At 38.0% G+C, this 22,743-nt stretch overlaps 1 protein-coding gene across 4 annotated transcripts in view; it reads right to left on the reverse strand.

The window, feature by feature from the left end:
• The window catches only part of LOC101486382 (ADP-ribosylation factor-like protein 15), a 102,302-nt gene extending 80,163 nt beyond the window's left edge, over nt 1-22,139 (reverse strand). For 2 of the 4 annotated variants that reach the window (XM_076891015.1, XM_076891014.1), the window contains exons 1-2: nt 21,731-22,139; nt 15,807-15,875 (exon numbers count right to left, since the gene is read on the reverse strand). In XM_076891015.1, coding sequence (XP_076747130.1) covers nt 15,807-15,875; nt 21,731-21,742 — 81 coding nt within the window. In that variant the 5' untranslated portion in view covers nt 21,743-22,139. Of the gene's footprint in view, nt 1-11,887; nt 12,189-15,806; nt 15,876-21,730 lie in introns of those variants that run through there. The other 2 variants (XM_004546979.3, XM_004546977.6) reach the window with 2 other exon arrangements.
• Nucleotides 22,140-22,743: the final 604 nt, after the last annotated feature.

Raw genomic sequence — 22,743 nt, forward strand, 5'->3', positions numbered from 1 at the left:
ATAACAAACTCAATAGTAGTAAATCTGCAATTGAGCTAATACAAGAGTGACTGCATGGCTCCACCCAGAGGACACAGCAGTAAATTTTTATGAATTGAATCTTGAGTCTCAAATGAATTTAACAGATTTTTTGTGTTTAAATAATATATTAAAAAAACAAAAACAACAACAATGTGTCATTTTTTTTTTTTTACAAACCCATCAAAACGTGCAATTTCAAAAGCAATGGCCGACTCTCTCTTGGGTGTCTGTCAAAGACACTATATTAATAAACTTTACTTACTTTCAGATTTCAACAGATATAAGGCAAAGAACATTTAAATTGTATTTCAGGTCAACAGGAACACAATTCTCTAAATATATTTTTAATTCTGACTGTATGTTTATTTTATTTGTAGGTTTGTTGGCTTAAAGTAAATAATTTGTTTGTCAAGCAAGATAAGTAGTTTTTCAAATATAAGCATGTCCTGTGATTTCTATTATTAATACATTAATGCATTCCTATTGAATCCTATTCTGGATGACAAAGCAGCAGCAGCTTCCAAAAACAAGGTTGAAATATATGCTGAGATGCTGCTATTCATGGGTCGACTTGTGTCTTCTGTTGGGATATTTCACAATTTTCCCACAAGAAATCATCTTTTGATAGGTGAAAATGATTTGGACAGTAAATGTGTTGTGCAAAACTATATTCCTGAAGATTTCTGTGAAGAGCAGATCCAGTCTTCTTAAAGATATTTGGGAAGTCTCATAAAAACAATACTGATTTCCTCTACTCACATTTAAGGAAAAATGTTCAACCTAAAAAACTAAAATATCATGACGAGAGTCCTCACAGTGGGCTCATATTTATGGCATTTATTAGGCAGTTACACGGACCAAGCAGGGAGTCATGTTACACCAACTTAATAAATGACTGCAAGCACAATTAGACATTATGGCTCCAAAGCAGCATTTGACATGATTTCCATGAAGAAGCTTTGAAAATGACTCTTCAAGCAATGCAACTTGTTAAACATGCCGGTTTTATGCTTCATACACCAGGTTGCGGAAGTCTATCAGGACTGGGTAAAAAGTCTTCAAACTTTTTTTTGTTAGCTCTGGTTCACAGTTAATGAAGTTTCAAGCTAATTTTCAGTCTTATAGTTCAGTGTTTAGTAATCACCTTCAAACTGTATCTCATAGCAGTACAGTGACATCATCAGAATCTCCAGTTCCCCAATTTGTCATATTCATGGACACAAATATTCAACCCTTACTATGATTTATGCCCACATACACAAATGGGTATTTTTGCTTCACTTTTAAAGGGCAACAACATTCACAGCTGGAGGCTGCAGAGGCTGGTGATTTAGGTTAACAACAGTAGCCACTTCTTTTATGGATCTAATTTCTTGGTTGCCAGGGGGATACATCCCTGTTAAACACTCCAACAGGAAACTCGCCCAACAGGAAAGAGGACACAAAATAGGCTTCCTATTAAAATACATTAGTCAACATAAACCATGCTAGCTGTCATGAACAAAAGTGACAAAATGCATGAATGGACACAAACAGAGTACTTTTGCAATGAGACCTGAAAAATTAAGTGAGTTAGAATGTCTCTGTCTCCGCTGTCTTTGAGAGTTTCCTACAGAAAACAGCAGAGCATTCCTTTTAATCACTCAAAGGCAGACTTTTATAGACTTGTTTTTAAGTCATTATCTTCTGAGGTTTTCATGTTGTTGCAGTTAGTCTTCATTAAGCTGTACTATTCTGTTTCAATACCTCACTATAAAATGCAGTGTTAACTTTGCAAACCACCTCGCTATGTGAAACAGCTTTGGAACATTAGTCTCCGGAAAAGCAACAATGTGGGTTTGACCACTGAACTGTTAACTGCCATCTTCTTACAATAAAACACAACAACAAAAACAACAAAAACAACATAAAAGTGATAACTATCACATGTGCCAACACTGAGTAAAAAGGTCAATAGATTACTCTTTTTGTAACAGCGAAGTAGTTACTACAAAGGTTGTCCTTTTATCATGTGGTAGTGCAAAAACAAAGACCAATAAATTATTTGTATTGTGAGTTCAGAGAGACGTGCAAGTCAAGCTATAACCCAACTTAACTTTAGTAAAGTGTCCTGAGCATATGCAGTGCGTTTTAAAGAATGTCTAAGAGAGAGAGGGTCTGTCCAAAAGCAGATCCCTGGATAGTCTTTGTCAACCACAGCAATGTCTGCTCAATAGCAATAGAGGGCGCCATTACCCTTTCTTCAACTCAAGCAAACAGCATGTCCAGACAAGAGTCCTTTACCTCTTTTTCACATCACTGGTGGAAAGCATAAAGCTTGGTGAAAAAGTGCACTGATCTTGTACAAGTCAGATACCCGTGTGACCAAAGAATGGATCCTGGATCTACAGCATTGTTTCACCAGCACAAAACCATAGGATGATTTGAGATCAGCTGACATATGTTGTGGTCACATGGGTTCCACTAGCATTACATTTGAATGACCTAAAGACCCATCCCAAACACTGCACATGTATTTAGTTCCATTTTTTCCACTTAAAATGGGTAAACAGTTTTGTACTGCAATGTTTGAAGAAATAAAGCATGTTTTTTCCTTTCATTAATTCTTTTGAAATTACATCAAAACAGAAAAACATCTCAATATCTCCAAATTTGGTCTGTTACCAGTTTTGAAAACCGTGCTACAGATTTATTTTGGCCTTAGTCAGCATGAATGTCCTAAGATGTGGCCAAGGAGCAGGCTGTCCCTCCGGATCACTGTGTGAATATTTCAGCTGTCAGTCCAGAGTTTATTTTTAAGATTTTTACCTATAGAGGGAAGCTTTCTGTCTTTACAAATGATCAAATGTGGGTTTTTGCATATGTGTATGCCCACATAGACAAAGAAAAAAGAAAAAGAAAAAAAGACACAGCTACCAAAATCACTTGACACTTCCTCCACATGAGGACAGAAATATCTGTCCTCAAAGAAAAAAAAAATTGGAACAGGAAACCCCTTTTTATGGGATTGTGCCGCTTTCATCACTCATATAAAAGAGGATTACATCTGAGGCCGATAAGGCTTCAGTGGACACAACATTTGTTTGTTACAAGTGTTGTCTAATATCTTCATTTCACAGACTTGATAGCGAACAATACAGAAGCCCCTCAGCAACAACTGTGGGGTTGGCAAAACGATGACCTAATTTCACTTTTGTGGTATAGCAGTAACTGATTTCATTGCTCAAGGAGAGATGTCCTGTTTAAGCTGCTGCTGCAATAAAAGAGTCGTCAGAAATAGTAAATGGAGCGCAATTTTCATTATAAGGAATCCCTCAGAGATTCCACAGACTGTGATGCTGATAATCACGGTGAAACTTCTTCTCGCATTGTGAATGTACCTGAAGTCTCTGTAAAAAAGACTGAGCAAAAGTCTAAGTTAATGTCTTCTAAATAAATCACTTGTATTGAAAATCTACAAAGCATTTGGAAAACAACACAGCTATAAATGGAAGCACCAGAAGTGGGTGGCAGGGATACAACTATGGGACGCTTAATCCAACTGATGGAAAGGAGTGGGCTAGATTTACATCCAGCTTGAGATGGCACATCTTTGTCAATCACGAGCTGAACTATGAATGACACATGCAGACCTGTTGCAAATTAAAGGTAAAAAACTCAATGTATTGACCTAGTAATGCATTGAGTGACTAAAAATGCCATAACACCTTCATCATCATGATCATCAACATCATCAGTCAGTATGATTGACTTGGGGGAAAAGGTGGGGGGGGGGGGGGGGGGGGGGGAAGGAAACAAAACAAAATAAATAAAGCAATGCAAAACTTAGACAAATACATCACTACCAACAACACCCTGTAGCTAAACTAAATAGTTCCACTACACTAGACAAAACACAAATTACTCCAGCTGTGGAAGGATTAAGAAAAATATGTCCTGTTGAATTTACAGTCTGCATGTAGAGATTCTTGAATTCACTTGGAGTAACAATGATGCATACTAGATAAAAAAAAATGATAGAAGAGAAAGCGCCCTTCTGGCTTGGATTAGGAATTTGCAACCCATTCGTGTCTTGCGGATAAGCATATTACAATATGTGCTTTAGGGTCTGAGCTGGGGCTAAAGATGGGTCCTTGTCATGTGAGGTGGACAAAGACTATTGTGTAACAGAAAGACGCTTTAAGGCGTCCCTTAACAAAAAGCCCACGGGGAGTGTTTTCAGATTCAAGGGCGACGTAAGGGAGGCTTCTGCAAATATAGGCCAACAGAACAGATTTATGTGGTGAAGAAAAACAGATACATGAGAATAAATAATTTAGTAATTCAAATAAACATACTTTAGCTGCATGTTATCAGACTTTATGACGAGCACTTTTTATCCAATTGTGTGAACTGATATTACATCCACCCATTTTCTTTCACTTGTCCATTTTAGGGTGTTGCCAGTGAGGTGGAGGGCTATAATTTTACTTTTGTGGAACTGCTATTTCTTTTTACTCTTTTTAAATTATGTTTAAAAAACAAACAATATTCAAAACATTCCTGAACCACCCCAGCTTCAAAAGGAATGTGAGCCTGAAAAAAAAATTCTTCTAGTTCCTGATGCACATGGTACACAAAGGCCGAATGCGGCATCGCCCTGCTCTGTCAGCCAATACATCTCATACAGGAAGTTTTTCTTTGTTGTTTCTCAAACATGTGCAGCCAAATTCCTGCCCAAAACGTCCTTGACAAAAACAAAACAAACTAATAAGGACTGGCAGACCGTTTTTAGGAAATGGTACTTGATCATTGGGGAGTGACCAGTAGGTACTGTGGTTATTTTAAAGTGTATTCATGGCCCAGTCTGGGGCAATAGCTGCTCCCATCCTGCCTTTTTAAAAGGACGGAAGCAGTATGGAAATTTACACTGCGAACACCCTGTGTTAAGAAAGGTTTATTTATGGTAAAATAAATCTGTCTGGCATATGACACAATACACATTTCAAGAAATTGTTTTGTTTTGTTAATCCTGAAACTTATTGCAATGAATTCTAAAAAGGTCAAAGCAACTTTTAAAAGTTTCTCATTCACTCTGACACAATTCAAATAAATTCAAAAAACAAAACGTGAAAATATATGTTATGAAATTATGTTAACTGCTGCACAAGTTGATTGCATCCAAAAGTAAGATATCTCAAGATAAGAGAGCTTAAAATATGTCTTCCAGAAAACAGGATGACTTTTTCTCTAGAACTAAGATGTGAATTGGGATTTCCTGCAAGATGGGAATTATTTTTCCCCCTAAAATCTGCTCTTCAAAATAAATTTGGAGAATAAATGTTACATAGAAAAGCGCCAACTCTGCTTAGGTTTATTCATTGTGTGTCAATTCACTTACTTCATTTACATTAATATAGCCTTGTGGAAAAAAAGAAATAATGCTGTTTACCCTTGCCAGATCAACCTGTCAGCACTGAACCAACAAAAAGCCAGAAGACAAAGGATGCAAAAGAAAGTACATCTAAGTACAGAGTAGGGCTGCCACGATTTGTCGACTAGTCACGATTACGTCGACTATCAAAATCGTCGACGACTGATTTAATAGTCGACGTGTCGTTTGAAGCTTCGTAAGATCGCAAAAGACGCAGGAATAATAGCAGGATTTAAGAGTGTAATAACGGACTGAAACAGAAGATGGCAGCACAGCATGTACAAGGATGCCAGCTGCCGTTAAACCCCGAAGAAGAAGAAGCAGCTGTGTCCCAGAATTCATAGCGCGGCCCAGCTTAGTTTCCAACAATGGCGGTAGCTAGTTAGTTTTAATATTACTCTTATTATTCTTTCTGGGTCACAAAATAAACGTTTAACATATTTTCAGGCGAGAATGTAGCTGTGTAAACCTCAAATATCTGCTCAGTTTATCAGGACACCACATATTTTCAAAAGCGCTCCGACGTTTTCGGAGACGTCTGTTACCCACTAGCTCGATAGCTAGCCGGGGGCAAGGCTCACTAGCGCCGTGAGAACACCGGACTCCCGGCAAATTGTTTTCAAACCCACCGCCGTCTTTCGCTACTCAGGTTAAATATATATGAGTCACTTAGATAAATTAAAAATGTTATTGTTTGGCTTTTTTTTAGTATTTTATTTGTTCCTGAGTAAATCGGTTTGGCTGAGATTAAAGTTATAGTTTTTACACAGCTGAATAAACGTCAAGCAGACAGCTGATTATCAGAAGTGTGAGATGCTGGAGAATATACTCCGGTGTCCTGTTATATTTTAGATAGCAAGGAGTTTATTAAACTTCACCGAAACAATCTGCAAATTTCATTAAAATTGAATAAACTATCATCTTGTCTTTATTTTTAGTTAGCACCTTAAAAGCTTAAAGCTGTAAGCTAATGATAGTTATATAAGAGCAGATGCTGCTGGTGCAATAAGCTGTAGTTTTACGTCCAGTGGATGATGATCTGATTAGTCGACTAATCGCATAAATAATCGGTGACTAGTCGACTATCAAAATAATCGTTTGTGGCAGCCCTAGTACAGAGGTAGGAAAAGGAAGAATTTAAAAAAAAAAAAAAAAAAAAAAAAAAAAAAAAAAAAACACACAACAAGATTTTCAATCATTTTTAATGATGATAAATCTAACTCACATCCTCACTTTCAGCCAATTTAGGAATGCCAGCCTAATGTGGATGCCTTTTGACTGTGTCAAGCAAACCAGAGCACCCAAGCAAATATAAGGAAAATAGAAACGCCATACAGAATAGGGCTGCCACGATTAGTCAACTAGTCACGATTACATCGACTATCAAAATCGTCGACGACTGATTTAATAGTCGACGTTGTAGTTTGAAGCTTTGTAAGATCACAAAAGACGCAGGAATAAGTAGTAGGATTTAAGAGTGTAATAACGGACTGAAACAGAAGATGGCAGCACTGCATGTACAAGGATGCCAGCGGCCGTTAAACCCCGAAGAAGAAGAAGCTGTGTCCCAGAATTCATAGCGCAGCCCAGCTCAGTTTACAACAATGGCGGCAGCTAGTTAGTTTTAATATTACTCTTATTATTCTTTCTGGGTCACAAAATAAACGTTTAACATATTTTCAGGCGAGAATGTAGCTATGGAAACTGAAAATATCTGCTCAGTTTATCAAGACACCACATATTTTCAGAGACGTCTGTTACCCACTAGCTCGATAGCTAGCCCGGGGCAAGGCTCACTGGAGCCCGTGAGAACACCGGACTCCCTGCAAATCGTTTTCAAACCCACTGCAATCTTTCACTACTCAGGTTAAATATATATAAGTCACTTAGAGAACTTCAAAATGCTATTGTTTGGCTTTTTTTTTTTTTTTGTATTTTATTTGTTCCTGAGTAAATCGGTTTGGCTGAGATTAAAGTTATAGTTTTTACACAGCTGAATAAACATCAAGAAGACAACTGATTATCAGAAGTATGAGATGCTCGAGAATATACTCCGGTGTCCTGTTATATTTTAGATAGCAAGGAGTTTATTAAACTTCACCGAAACAATCTACAAATTTCATTAAAATTTAACAAACTATCATCTTGTCTTTATTTTTAGTTAGCACATACCTTACACACTTAAAGCTGTAAGCTAATGATAGTTATATAAGAGCAGACGCATGCTGGTGCAATAAGCTGTACGTTTTACGTCCAATGGATGCACGATCCGATTAGTCTACTAATCGCAAAAATAATCGGTGACTAGTCGACTATCAAAATAATCGTTTGTGGCAGCCCTAATACAGAAAAGATCCCAGGAGGGTTTAAACCTAAAACCTTCTTTCTATGATGTGCATGTGCTGTTTACTGAGCCAATGTGCTGCTGTGCATAAAAACACAAAGCAGATAACTTAAATGATATTACCATAAGAAAAGTACTTTTGGTTTATGGGGAAAAAATACTCAAAAAAATATTTCATCTTTACCGGGACAAAAACGATGCATGTGTTACCAGTGTGGTGACAGCTGCACAAATCAGTAAAGTTTAAGAGAAACCCCTCTTTAAATAGTGATGTTTTTCTGATATTTATCTGCCTTTATAAGGTTATTTACTTTGATTCTCAACAACTGAACGTATCTACTGCGTCTTACAAAGACATCTCTTACACAGCACCTTAAACAGTTTTCACTACTATCCAATAAAAAGACTTATTTTCTGACTTTGGTTCAGTGAGTCCTGCATTAATGTGAAAGAATTAGTATGCTGCTTCAGGTTTCTTATATGGGCCACCTTGGGAGTAAAGCTGCCATTATCTTGTGCACACTCTCTAGCCTTTCTTTCCAAATTAAGCTCAAAGCAGTCTTGAGCATCTTGATCTAAATAGTGTGACCTGAGTCTGAAAATTAGAAGCAGCATGTATGAGAAACACTTTTCCACTCCATTAAAAACATAATGAGTTAGCCACGAAGTGACTAATGCGATCACTTAGACCCTTAATGGTTAAGGGTCCAAAGAGCAGTAGCTATGGTACCCATAGCACGTGGCCACATACTAATATCCCAGGGCACCTGCTGCTACAGAGAACCTAACCAACATCTACCTGCACTGCTGTAATAAAAACAGAATAGATACATGGTTTGTATTGGAAAAGTTTGACTGAATAAGCAGATGGACATAGAGTGACTCAGCACAGAGGTTTCAGTGAAAATGTGTCCAATTCAAAAGAAACAGGTAACTCGAGATAAGGAAGGCGTGAGCAGATAGCTGGGTGATATCGGTCTAAACCTGTTCTCAAATAGATGAATCCGGTATCAGTGACAACATGCTGATTCTGTGAAATTCTCTGTTATTCTCTTTTAACTGCTCACACATCAGCAGTTGTGCACAAGATGCCAGTGGGAGACCTAGCAAAGCATGGAGGAAGAGAACAGCAAAGGGTCAGCAGTTTGGAGGTATTTCATGCCTGCCATGCCAACGACCTCTTTGACAAGACTGAAAAGATCAGATGATGACTGTGGGCTTCTCTCCCTCTCTTTTTACCTCTCGTGTTTAGTGAGAGACAGCAGAAGCTATGAGGACATTGGGTAGATGTAATACTTGTTGAGGAGCATTTATGATTACAATAACATAATGCACTGTCAACTCTATTAGTAGCATTTCACATCAGCCATCTCTTATCAGCTTATCAGCTGTGGATGCAAAAAAAAAAAAAAAAAAAAAGGAGAAAACAGAACAACTGTTTCCCTAATCAAAATAATTCTACATGCTTTATTATTCCTTTATCAACACACAGACACACACACACACACACACGCACACATACACAGTCCAAGGAGTCAGTTTTTCCTGTCCCACCACACAGCCCCCATAGACCAAGGCAGATGGGGCTATATTAACAAATTTTGCCAAACAATATGCTCCAAGTATCCATGATGGCACGAACCAACTTACTGTCTGTAGAATTGCTAAGCCTACTACATAAATGTGTTTTTTCCTTTTTTGTGTGAGATGTGTTAGTACTCCTGATTTTCCATCAAGATCAATAAGAAAAAAAAACAACTGTTGGTTAATGAAATACAATGAGTACATTTCTTATTAAAGTGCAGCTGCTCTAATTTGTTATCTTCCCACATTTTGTGATTTGGAGTCAGCTTCTTCGCTTTTTTGTTGGCCTAACTAAAACATTTTGGTTCAACATAATCGCCCTGCTGACAGCAACAGCAGGTTCAAGTTCAGGTACAAAGCAGGACAGCGGTGTTGACAGAGGAAGGGGATCATCGGACTAACTTTCCCAAGGAGATACAACCCAACACATAAACCCTGCGACCCAGAACAATAGTTTAACCTCAGTTCAACCTTTCTCACAGCTCGATTTTACTTGGACGAGTTCATGTGCCGCTCACAGACAGTATAAGACGAGGGCGTAGCTATTGAGACATCAATCACTGGTTTCTTAAGTTGCACTTTGAAGCCTTGAGATCAGCGTTTTCATTATCTCCCTCTTGGTTTCTAAAAAGTAGATATGACAAGAAAGGGCAGGTCTGACTGCTCACAGCTTATCAATCACTAATCATTAGCCAATGACCATACCACTGATAATCATCCTTTTTAAAGCACAATATGACAGATTTACAAAATAGACTCAGAATGACCCAAAAGACAGAAATGGACACAATTTCCCCAAAGACTTTGACAGGACTTAGCTTTTGCCACCTAGTGGATTTGTCACAGAATGCAGGTTTGAAGCGCTTCCGAAATGGCTTTGTTTTTCTGACCTGAAAGCTACGTCTGTTGAATTCTGGCTTTGGAGCTGCTATGCTCAGTTCTCCAGAGCAGAACAAGGACTGAAGCATGGTGGCTGTGGGGGTCGTGTGCAGGGTGGTTCATGATCTTGGTTAGATCCAAGAAATCTTTTCTTGTCACACTACAATACCTGTATTTATTTTCCTAGTGGTTTATTCATCCACCCATCCAGATAGTCTTTTATTTATTAAGAACTTTATTCAACTAATTTACACTATTTCAGAATTTTTGTTTTTTTATGTAACTCCTCTTTGTTATTGGCCATTTTTTTTTAACCTAACTGAGCGATTTCTTCATTTCATATTGCATCATTTTTACTGAGCTACTATATTTAGGCTATTTTGTTATGGGTTATATTTAATGTTTTGATTGCTGCGACCCAGTAAATGCTCAAATTTTGAGAGAAGTACAGCTTATCTAACAATCAGCTGCAAAGTGATTTGTGACGAGATAAACGCTTTATATGAGAACAGCTTTACTGAGGAGGCAGCTGATTACATTCCTCCAATTACTTCGCAAATAAAATATATTGCAAGTGGCATTATTTATTGAAATATTTAATTTACATGTAGCTGAATCTGTGTGGGAAAAAAACAAAACAAAACAAAACAGCAGTTTACTTCATTTTGCTACAGATTTCCCTTTGTTAGTCCCAACCCACTCAGTCAATAATATAATAAAAACTTTTCATAATCTGTGTTACAGGAATAACTAAGAGTACAACGGACAATTTGCACCACTTAATATAACTAGAGATCTAAGAGCCCAGCAGCATTGTTATTGTTGTTTGGATGTTGATGGTGCCTCAAGAATTAAGCAATCTGACAGAAGAAAACATTAAAAGCCAGTCAAACAGGAATAAAAAAGTATTATCAGCAACAGTTGCTACATTTTAATTTACAAGGTCTATTAGTTTAATTCCAATACACCTAATACCCATCTACTTATTCCCACTCATTTGATTCAAGAATGGCTGAAACGATGAGTCAACGATGAGGCACGACGTTTTAATCAAACAAACGCTTACTGTTAAACACTTATTTCAGAATCAGCCTTTCTGTTTATGTTCATTGAAAAGGCTTTACCAGCTGGTGAGAGAGTAACAGAGGAGCAGACAAAATGCAATGTGAGTCATCAGCTGCTGTTAAAATACAACTATTTCAAAACATGTACCAAATACTGCAGTGCTTCTAAAAATACGTCTATTTGTCTATTTATGTTAACCAATATCTCTCTTACAAGTCACATGGCAGTAGAAACTCAAAAACAAATTTGACAGTTATCACTATTTGAATAATATGGATGGATTCGTTTAAAACTATGATGCACTTAAGACTGCCTGAAGCCAGTTGCTAGGAGCTCAGGTAGAAAAAGAGACAATAATCTGTCTTTTTGCTTGTATCCACCTTTTCCAGCTTAATATTATGCCAACATACACATTAGAGCGCACTCTATATTCAGTGATCAACCAACTGTAAAGCACTGCAAGGAAAGATTAAAAGCATACTAAAACTAGTAGTAGTATGTTCAATCTAACACATAAACACACAGACCGCATCCCTCCTGTTCTCCAGCAAACAAATACCAGCATGTTTGCATCTTCTTACCGTGTAAAGCCCAATCCTGCACAAGGCAAGGGACAGCTGCATGTGCTCCGACATTGCGTTCAACAACAAGTGTAACCCGCGGCAACAAACAACCCAAGCCTCTGGAGTAAGTGAATGGGTGGAGGAGGATCAGGGATAGCTGAGCGGTGCCAGGTCAACACCATGAGTCCCGTTCTTCACCATGTCACGTTCAGCAGCCCAAAGCCACAGTTCAATTCTTTTTTTTTTAACACTTGAGATTGAGTTTTGAAAGACTGCAGATGAGCAAGACTGACGGTTGTCCAGTGTTTACTCCCTACATTCATTCATAGAAAGAAAAGAAAAAAACTATTACCACAAGGATCAGCAGACTGACACAAGCTTAAGATTAGTTTGTGAGGATCTCTCTCTCCACAGAGATTAAGGACTCTCTGACAACTAGGGATCCAGAATAAGACTGCAAATTGGATTAGTCACCATTACACACCCACACACTATGGCCATACTGTACGCACAGCTTTATGGAGAAGAGAATATATTGCTTTCCATGCATGGAGGAGGATAAAAGGATCGACCACTTGAGTCTGCAGCGGTCGTGGGGATTTCAATCATTGTTGAGGAACGTTTTGTTGGAAGTCCGTTAACTGTGAGTCATCTTCAAATTGCTTGCTTTGGTCAGCTCGGCAGTCTAGTTCTAGCTGCTGCCACTATCAACTGACACAAATTTGTAGTTAAAATATAAAATGCTCAATATTAATTCAATACGCTACATGATGAATAATTTCACCAGGAGGAGGCAGGAACACTTATTGAATTGAGTGAAAGTATCTGATATAGGAGTGAAGAAAAGTCATGTCTGGGGAACTTATTGCCAAGTATAAAATTGCAAGTGTTACACTTAAAAGTGACAATCAAAACTGTAATTCCAATTATTCCATATAATGTTTTTTTCTGCAGTTATGAATAGAAATTTTTGCCATGCTCTTTAGTGCGTCTTGGGCACAAACACTGATTTATATAATCTGAGAATTTCTGGGTCATTCCATTTAAAGTCAACAAAATCTGAAAACTGTTTCCACCTGACCTTCTCAAAAATCATCTGATTCTTAGCACAATCATTTTAGCATACCTATCAAATCATGCAAAGTTCATATTGTGAAACAGCAGAGTGAGCAACAGTGTTTTTTTCACCATTTCACAACGATAAACTGGTGCAGTTTTTCAAGAAAAACGATGATATATCCTTTCATTTTGACGTGTAAAAGGGATTATAGATAAATAATTCTGCTGAGGAAAAGATTCTGGCATTAGACTGTGGTATTTGGAGTAAAACTGCTTAGATTGGATTTCTTTCAAAAGAAAGAAATGTTTTTCAGCCCTGAAAATGTAACACGGCTACGAGGTTAGGAGGGTTCACAAATTCTGGAAAAAATAAAAGATGCTGTCAAATTTAAGAATGACCCACATCTGTACTTCAAGGTCCTGCCATTCAAACAAACTAAAAAAAATATCTTACTTTCAAGGCAAAATTTTGCATGGCTTCATAACATGAAGTTATTGTACAAAAATAATCAATTTTAGAGGGTCAAGTAGTGGCTGGCTGATTTTGTCATGGAATTTTTTTTAAGCCTACAAACAATCCCAAAGTCAACAAAACAACTTTTCATCTAGTTGTTCTCAAATTACAATGTCCTTTTTCTTCATTAATTTAAAAACCAAAGCAACGGTGCAACTTTAGATCAGAAATCGGATTTTTTGTAAAGTGTTTCAAAAAGTGCTAAATAAATAAATCAAAATCCTATTGAATACAGTATATTCAAATCATATTCATGTCACAATTTTTATAGCAGACACCACCTTCTGTATTAGGATTAGTTATATGACAGTCTATGATGGCCCATTGTAAAGCACTTTATCCAATGATTGTAGGTCAGTAAGATGAACTGTACAATCGAAATCTTGGTAATAAAGCTGTATTTAATGGTTTGATAGACCAAGCCATTTTTTTATTTTTCAAGTAAAATGAGTATAAATCAAACAACAAACTCATTTGCATTTCCTTAATCCAGGAGCGTATTTTCCCCAGTAAAGAAATGTTTCGTCGTACCCAACGCTATGATATCATTTATGGACTGAGACAGAGTAAAGGAAGTGGAACTCAAGACAACATATCAGTGGAAGTCAAGATAAAAAAGGAAGTCAAAGTGCCAGTATTGGATTATGATCCATTATCTTAACAGCAACACTGATCTTGATCCATTCCAAGATACTGATCAGTGGTCCTCTCCATAACACAATGAGCTAAACAGCAGATGGGAAGGACAAAAAACATGCAGGTTTACAATCAGTGAACACCGTAATCAAACTTAAACCCTCCAAGTGAAACCTGACTCAAACTTGTTGGCTCAAGTAAATGATTAGCCTAATATCGACCAAACAATAAAAGAAGCATATACCCTACTGAAACATTTTGAGTTTTCTTATCTGGATACAATAGGTCATTTTTTGTTTGCCTCTGGAGAAGAAAAGAAAAAAACTTGGCACAGATCTTTGCCAGCGCCAGTGAGGTGTGTAACACGGTCAGACAGGGGACAAAACATCAGCCTTGTGTCCCATATGCCAACAAGATATATTCATTCTGCCAACAACTTCCCATCAGCTCTCTTTCCTCTGTGCTTCTGCTGTGAGATGTCAATCTGCCAGCACCTGCTGTGTGCCCTTGGAAAGGAGCTCTTCTGAGCCAAAACACATGCAAGCTTCAATATATTTTCATAAAGGTGTGATCCTAATGCTGACTGCGTCAACAAAAGCATGGCTATTTTAAATGTTTTATTCAAAAATGTTGCCTGTTGTACCCTGGTGAAATCTCCAAAACACCCAAGGCATCATTTGAGCTTTTAATTCCTGTAAGCTAGTGGGATCATGTACCAAAATGCTTTCAGTGTAACGATAGCAATCATCAGAAGACATCTCATGTGATCCATGGTATCACAATACAATGAACAGGAAGTATAGCTTTCCCTTAAGCCTGCATTTGTGAGTTTCGTGTTCTTCACTGCAGGTTAGTTAACCTCAGTGACTTGGAGGAGTCATTATAACTCTGGAAAAGTTTACAAAAACATCTAAATGGGCTGATACTTATACAGCACTTTATATAACATGCCTCATTCACACCCATTCATACAAGCACTTTTTCTCTGGAGAAGTGCTTTCTATCTAACATTTAAACACATTTATATACCAACTGATGCATTGGAAAGCAACTTAGGGTTGGTATCTTGGCCTGAACTGAAGCAGCCAGGGATCAAACCACCAACCTTCCAATTAACAGATGACCTGCTCTCCCTTCTACCTACCCAACATGTGACAGGAAATATATATATCGTATCGATATTTTATTCCAGACCAAAAATTAACATATTATACATTAACTTTCCTAAAAGTAATGCAGCATTTTACTTCATTACTCCCCAGAGAAAGTAATCAGTTACACAGTTAAACATTACTGTCTTGTTTATGACCATCTCAGAATATAAACCTTATGCTTCAGTCAGACACACCGACAGAAGTCCCTATCCTTTGAAGGACGTACAATCGATTTTTATTTTAGCGTTTGTTTGAAAAGCCAACGACACAAAGCAAAACTGACACACACAGTTAGAAACGGAGGCTACAATGCTACAAGCCTGTGGAAGTTTAGATTCTGACTGCTAGGCTAGGGATGGCATCCACTCAGTTATCATTACTCGCGTTCTTCACTAGCTTTGCGTTAGCATGCTGTTTGTGCACATGCTTGCAAAGAGCCAGTTGTGTTAGCAGTATAATGTGGTTGTTTCTGTCATATCCATTACTCCCTAGACCTTTAATACAAGAAAAATAAAAGTTAATGTCCATGTCACATGCACACACACACCATTTCCCTACTGACTGGCTCACTCACCAGGTTGCAGTTGTGGCTATGCATGTCAAATAGTAACTTGTCAGGGAAAGATAATGGCAGTGGGTCGGACTGCGAACAAAACATGGATACAGGTGTTTAGTCCTTCAGTAAATCCTTTAGTGTATTAACAGTAAAATGCAAACGTTTGCTCAAAATTTCTAAGCATAAGATGAAGTGATCTCCAAAAGGTAAAAAGCAAGAAGAAAAAAATTCTCACAGAATTTTTGAATGAAAAATGAATGGAAAAAGTACCCTGTGGGTAACTCTTAATAAACTGTGAGACATTAAGAAATGAATTTACACAAGGAAAGGCAAATGCATGAACATTTCAAAGCTTTATAAATACAATATTATACATGACTTTATATTATATATAATGTCGTGTATACCCATTAAGTAGAAGGCATCTCACTGCAAAATTAAACATTAAAGGGTGGAAATTAACATTTACACAAGACTGATGCATACAGGAAGTAATTCCTGTGCACTGATGAAATTAAAACAGAATTTAGTGGCTGAAATAAGAACACTTCTTCAACTTTTAAGAGTGAGCTTACAATCGATTATAGTTTAAGCTTGTGTTGCAGCTAGTAGTACAGACAATGTTTTACTGGTAGTTGGAAGAATGTATTCGGTTAAATACCAGCTAACTATGGAAGCAAACATCACAACAGTATGTTTTATAAAGCGGGATAATGATCTTAAACGCATCACAAGTGGCTTAAAGTTTTGTCATGGCCCCCACAGTCCCCTGACCTAAATATTATCAGAAGTATATAGACAGGCCTCTAAAGAGGAGTGCATCTAAGATAGCGGGAAGGTTTCACATAACTTGAAGTCTTTTCCATGAAGATTGTTTTTAATGGATTTTTGCCCAAACAGAGAGCTTCTTAGCTGATTTACAAAAACTCTTTTCAAGCTGTATGACACTTGCCAGTTCAAGTGTAGGGCGACCAAACCTTAACATTTTTTATTTTGAGATCGTAAAAGACAAAGGTTATTCCATGAAGTCATCTTTTATAGGTTATGTATTCATAGAAACTTTCCCATGCCACTGTGCCCATCTCACAAGTAGTTTAGTTTTACAAACTGCAAATGCTACTACTAAGGCCTTAAGTTTTACTTTGTGTTACCTTCTAATTATGGTAAGAACCAAATACAGTCCCGATCAAAAGTGTAAGACCACTTGGGAAAAAAAGAAAAGAAAAAAAAGGAAACAAACAAACAAACAAATTTTAAAACAAGGTTCCAAGTAGAGCTTCAACATGCAACAAGAAGAAACAGGAGTGAGACAAAACATTTTTTGAGCATGTGGTTTATTGAAAACAACGCTTAAACTGAAACAGGCTGTTTTACAGCCGATCAAAAGTTTAAGACCACACCTCCAAAAAACCCGTAAACCCCCCCAAAACAGAAATCGAAGTTCCAAACATGAACTCAGTAATGAGTAGCTCCACTGTTATTGTTGATCACTTCAAAAATTTGTTGCGGCATGCTTGATGCAAACATTTCCATGAGGTGAGTGGAAACATTTCTCCATGTGGTGAAAACTGCCGCACAAAAGGCATCTACTGTCTGGAACTGTTGTCCATTTTTGTAAACTTCCCTTCCCTCCCAAAGGTTCTCAATTGGATTTAGATCAGGGGAATATGCAGGATGGTCCTAAAGAGTGATGTTATTCTCCTGGAAGAAGTCCCTTGTCCTGTGGGCATTATGTACTGTAGCCTTGTCCTGGTGAAAGACTCAGTCGTTACCACACAGACGAGGGCCCTCAGTCATTAGGGATGCTCTCTGCAATATCTGGACATAGCCAGCAGCCATTCGGTTTGATGTCCCTGCACCTCCTGAAGCTCCATTGTTTCACTGAAAGAAAAAGCACCCCACCGTTATGGCGCCTCTTCCAATGTGGCGCGTAGAAAACATCTCAGGTGGGATCTGCTTGTCGTGCATTGGAAACCATCAGGACCATCAAGATAAAAATGTTTTCATCAGAGAATAAAACTTTCTTCCACCTTTCAATGTCGCATGTTTGGTGCTCTCTTGTAAAGGCCAAACGGTCAGTTCTGTGGTGTTCGAGGAGACGAGGCCTTTGAAGACGTTTTTGTTTTTGAAGCCCTTCAGTCTCAGATGCCGTCTGATGGTTATGGGGCTGCAATTGGCACCAGTACCGGCCTTAATTTGGGTCGAGGAACGTCCAATGTCTTGACGGATAGCCAATTGCATCCTCTGGCTCTGTGCTGGTAAAATTTTTTGGGTGTCTTCCACTTGACTTTTTTTTGTTCCATAACCTTCAGGATCATTTAAAAAAATAAAAATTAAAAAATTAAAAAATAAAAATTAAAAATGACTGTCTTACTGCATCCCACCTCAGCAGCGACGGCGCACAGGCGCTTATGCAGTTTAATAGCCCAACTATGTTCAAAAAGGGAACTTTCTTTGCCTTTGCCATCAGAAAGTCATGACAGTGTGACTACCTGACAGAAAATGACAATGAATCCACATTTTTGCACAAATTTGGCCTTTTAAAGGCATGTGGTCTTAAACGTTTGAAGGCTATAAAACAGCCTGTTTCGGTTCAAGCATTGCTTTCGATAAACTGCATGCTTAAAAAAATATATATATATATTTTTCTCACTCCCATTTCTTCTTGTTTCACATTGAAGCTCTACTTGGCACGTTGTTACTTTGGATCAGGACTGTATGACTCAAGCATCAAGGCTTTCCATTTGATAAGGATGGTAAGCAACAACTGTTTAACGACAACCATCACAATTAATTTACAGATTTTTTTTTTTTTTTTTTTTAAATCCAATTGTGTCAAAATCATATCAGCTCAACAACATAACATTAACAACATTACATATATGAAAGGATAAAATATTGGATGAATGTCTGGCAGTCACTGTCACAGAGTCTTTGCATAACTTAAATTTTTTTTTTTAAGTGCTGGTTGTTTGACATTAAACAACGTCGATATTTATTACAACATTACAGATCTGTCTTTGTAAAGTACACAGCAAGGTTTTCACCAGAAGGTCAGTCCATGAGGGTTTATTCATTCGTGTACAGGAAGTAAATACGTCATCACAAAAGGCAAATATTGTGTAAGACTGAGGGAAAATGTGTAAGCTGTAAATCTCACCACACCCATAAATGAGACGAATGAGCACTCAGACCGCTGTCACAAGGACAAAAACAGAAAAATAATTCTTACCTCACACCACATATTTTGATTTTTCTCCATTATTCCCTAGTTCGTTATATTAAGAGTTTTCTTCATTAAACCCTTTTTTGAGCTACTTTGCCTTATTATACATTTAATTTTTTTGAGCCAATATACTTTATTTGAGCTTTGTTGTTAAAAGTTGTATTTAATGTGCTGGCTGATGTAACACAACAATTTCCCAACTTTTGGGATAAAATATTTCTTATATGAATAATACATAAAGCCTTACAGTCTAATAAGCAAATTTCTATTTAAAAAGGTCATGTCTGCTAGAATACCATTATAAATAACCCTATATGTTCTTGTGTGAGCTATAGAAATGAACCAACTAACAGTACTGCCATGTTTGTGTTTTCACAGACAGCTGTGGTCAAAACTTTCCACACACTCATCGTGGGAATGAATGTCACGGTAATGTTAGGATTTTTATTATGCACTTTAATTTTTTTTTTTTTGGGGGGGGGGGGGGGGGGGGTCCTAGATTTAAATGAACTCTATCGAATGTGCCAAGAAAAGTGATTAAATATACATCTAGAATTATGCCACAAGCTTGTTAATGGCTCCAAAAGCCTCTGGTTAAGGTACAACTTGCTAAGGGACATTTAACCAAATATTAGTGGGGATACGTATTTATTTGAGAGTGCATGTTTACTTTTTAAACATGTGTGGATTAGAGAAAATCCAAAATAAACTCCAACTTGTCCATGAAATTCTCAATTTTAAAGTAATTAAAGACATATGCTGTACAATCAAACCAAAGACATTGCCAAACACTACAAATGTACCATGGTAAGACTGCGTCATGGCAACAACTAGCACCAAATTCCTACATGGATGCAGCAGATCAGTATGGCCTTTTTTTAAAAACACAATGCTGACCTCGCAGAAGTACAGCCTCTTCAACATGCTCCAGCTCCCAACTGAATACACCACATCTCAACTACTGTCAAAGCTCAAACCACAGTTATTTCCCAGCAATGTGCAGTAACTGTCAGCTTCCATTCCTATTTGTGCTACCGCTCTGCACGAAACCTGATGCAAAACCTTACCAAAAAGCCTGAACAGGAAGCAAGACTAGAATAACTTATTAAAAGTTTAGCAACACATTCAAATTAATATAGGAAAGCGAAAGAGACGCAGTTCTGGCCTAGGCTTGAGCCAGGTTTCCAGTGTTGCACAGCAGGAAAGGAGGCCCTGCGCCTATTGAGTGCCTGACCTCAGAGGACAGCCAAGCACTCAGCTCCAACAGCCCACAGTTACAGCTGTGCTTTCTGCACAAAACTATTTGTCACGCCAAATCTTAAATCCTTCAAGCACGTAAGCTGGAAAGTGTTTACATTCCTGTCAATATGTACATAGGGGTAATTTTACTTTGTGCTTTATGATGAGGAGAATATATGGCAGCCTGTTTTTTGTGCAGTTGTTACAAAATGATTTGAAATCGTTGTAAATGCTGTCATGTCTGTGAAGCACCTGCTGGGTTTTTGTTGGCTCAAAATGGTCATTTTGAGGGGATTACTACACATACAAGGATGACTGGTCCTCATATAGCTGAGGCAAGGAGTCTGTGTTACCTGACTTCAGAGGAGTCTGCACATTTGATTTAAAAAAAAAAAAGTGTATTTTAAGCTTTAGTACATTAAACAGCACTTAAAAATGCTTATTTGCAGAAAAAACCTTAGATCAGAAAAACAAAGGAGGCTAAGGAAAGTCAGATTACATTAATTTCATGACACACAGTTGCTATTTTTGACAACTGTACCTTCACCCTTTGATACCAAGAACTTTCCATTACCATCTAACAGAGTTTACAGTATAACCCAAGTAAACTAAAAGTGTGTCACAGAAGCCACAAGCAAGGTAGACATTAACAGTACAGCTGTTGTGGTGGCAGCTGCTGGATAAGACTTTGTCATCTTTGCTCAAGAAATGTCCCAGCGAAGCCAAAGTTCGAAGTTCCTCTTCGGTCACATCTTGGGAGGCCCACTATAAACAAGCTGATAACACTGGGTGGGCAAGTTCCTTTGCATTTCACACTGTCATGTCCCCCATGTGAGATGACAGCACATTGTTTGTGTACACTTTTTCCTCCGGCTTCATAAATTCCCAGGGAAAGCCTTCAGTTACAGCTTCCTCTCCATTGTTGCACTGTTTCACCAGCACCCATCCCATTCCTACAATGTGGGCAAAGACCCAAAAAACATAATCTCACGGTTTAAAGCTGGTGCACTAGTCCGGATTGAAATAAATCTCTTCTTTTTGTTTTTAATCACAGATATTAAAAGTATGCAGGGGAACTAATTTCTCAACCCAGTGACAAACTGTCACTTCGAGTGACAGTTTGACTCCAAATCCAACATAGTGCAGCTTTATCCCCAGCAGCAGCGAGTTGTGTGAAGCATGGCAGCTTCGTGGCACATTAGAAACACCTGAAGAGTGTACCTAGATGCCTAGACTTGTGTCGAACAGCTAGAAACAGCTACCAGGCAAAACCTAGAGGCTACAACAGAAACCTGACATTAGCATAAAACAACACATGTCACCACGCCTATAGTTAAACACAAAATTAGTTAATAGTAACAAACACCTGCGTGACACCAACAGCTTCACTGGGAGCCCAACTGCCAGGAAAACAAACGTTCAAAGCGGTCTCTTATTGGCACAAGGAACCCCACGGCATTTCACTTCACGTACTTACCAGATAATCCATGTACTATCGCTGACCAGTCACAGCAGCACGAACTGGCTCTGTAGCAATTCCGTTTTTTGTTTTCTGTTTTCTTCAGTGAGTCGAAAATGTTACGGATTTTCACCGTACGTCGCTTCGTATCCCCCGCCTTTCGACAGTCAAAGCAAAATAAAAACCAGCCCTTTTCGGAGGGTTTACAGGCAGAATGTAGCCGCCTTCTTCGCCACTGAACCAACTTTCAGTGCAGCAGAGTCTCCGGTTGTTTCAGAAGACGAGGGTCGCCGGGTTGGTGAGTGTATTTCTCAACAAACAGCTCCTTCTTCCACCGGCAGACTTCCAGTTTTTATCACACAATATCAGTTGAGTGTTTGGTTGAGGAAACTGTTACGAAGCCTTCCACGCTACGTCACGCACGTCGTTTTGCGCACGCATCGCGGTCACATGACCAAACACATGGGTTGTCTATTTTCACTGTGAGGCTGAATGTCGCTAAATTTGCCTTTTTGTTTCTTTATTATTATTTACTTTTAAGTAGATTTCAGAGATGATTTCTGTTTATGTTTTCACTCCGAATCATATGATTTAATAGTAAATACTCCCCTGACACTGAAGATGAATAGATTTTCTCACATAATCTGCGTTACAGCCACACGCCAAAGTAAGGATTATGGAATATACAGAGAGATATAGATTATTAAATCATTATGTAACATTAAACATTTGGCTCACACGTCCTTTTCAAAGGAAGCGGACAGTTCTGGCAGCATCGAGCATGGAATATTAATGTCATGTCAACTGGAAAAAAAAACATCCTGTACTTATTTACATTCCACCAGATTACTGGTGTTCACGCAGATCTAACACATCTTTCAGCTTCAGCTGCAGTTTTCTACAATGTTATCGAGCTTTCGAGCAGACTAAAACAAACTCTGGCATAATATAGCACACTATGCATAATGAACGAGAAGAGATCACATGATAAGCATACATGAGAGTGAAAGACTGGTTCCTAAACGTGGCTA

This window comes from Maylandia zebra, linkage group LG12, assembly GCF_041146795.1.
Source record: "Maylandia zebra isolate NMK-2024a linkage group LG12, Mzebra_GT3a, whole genome shotgun sequence".
Classification (NCBI taxonomy): Eukaryota; Metazoa; Chordata; class Actinopteri; order Cichliformes; family Cichlidae; genus Maylandia; species Maylandia zebra.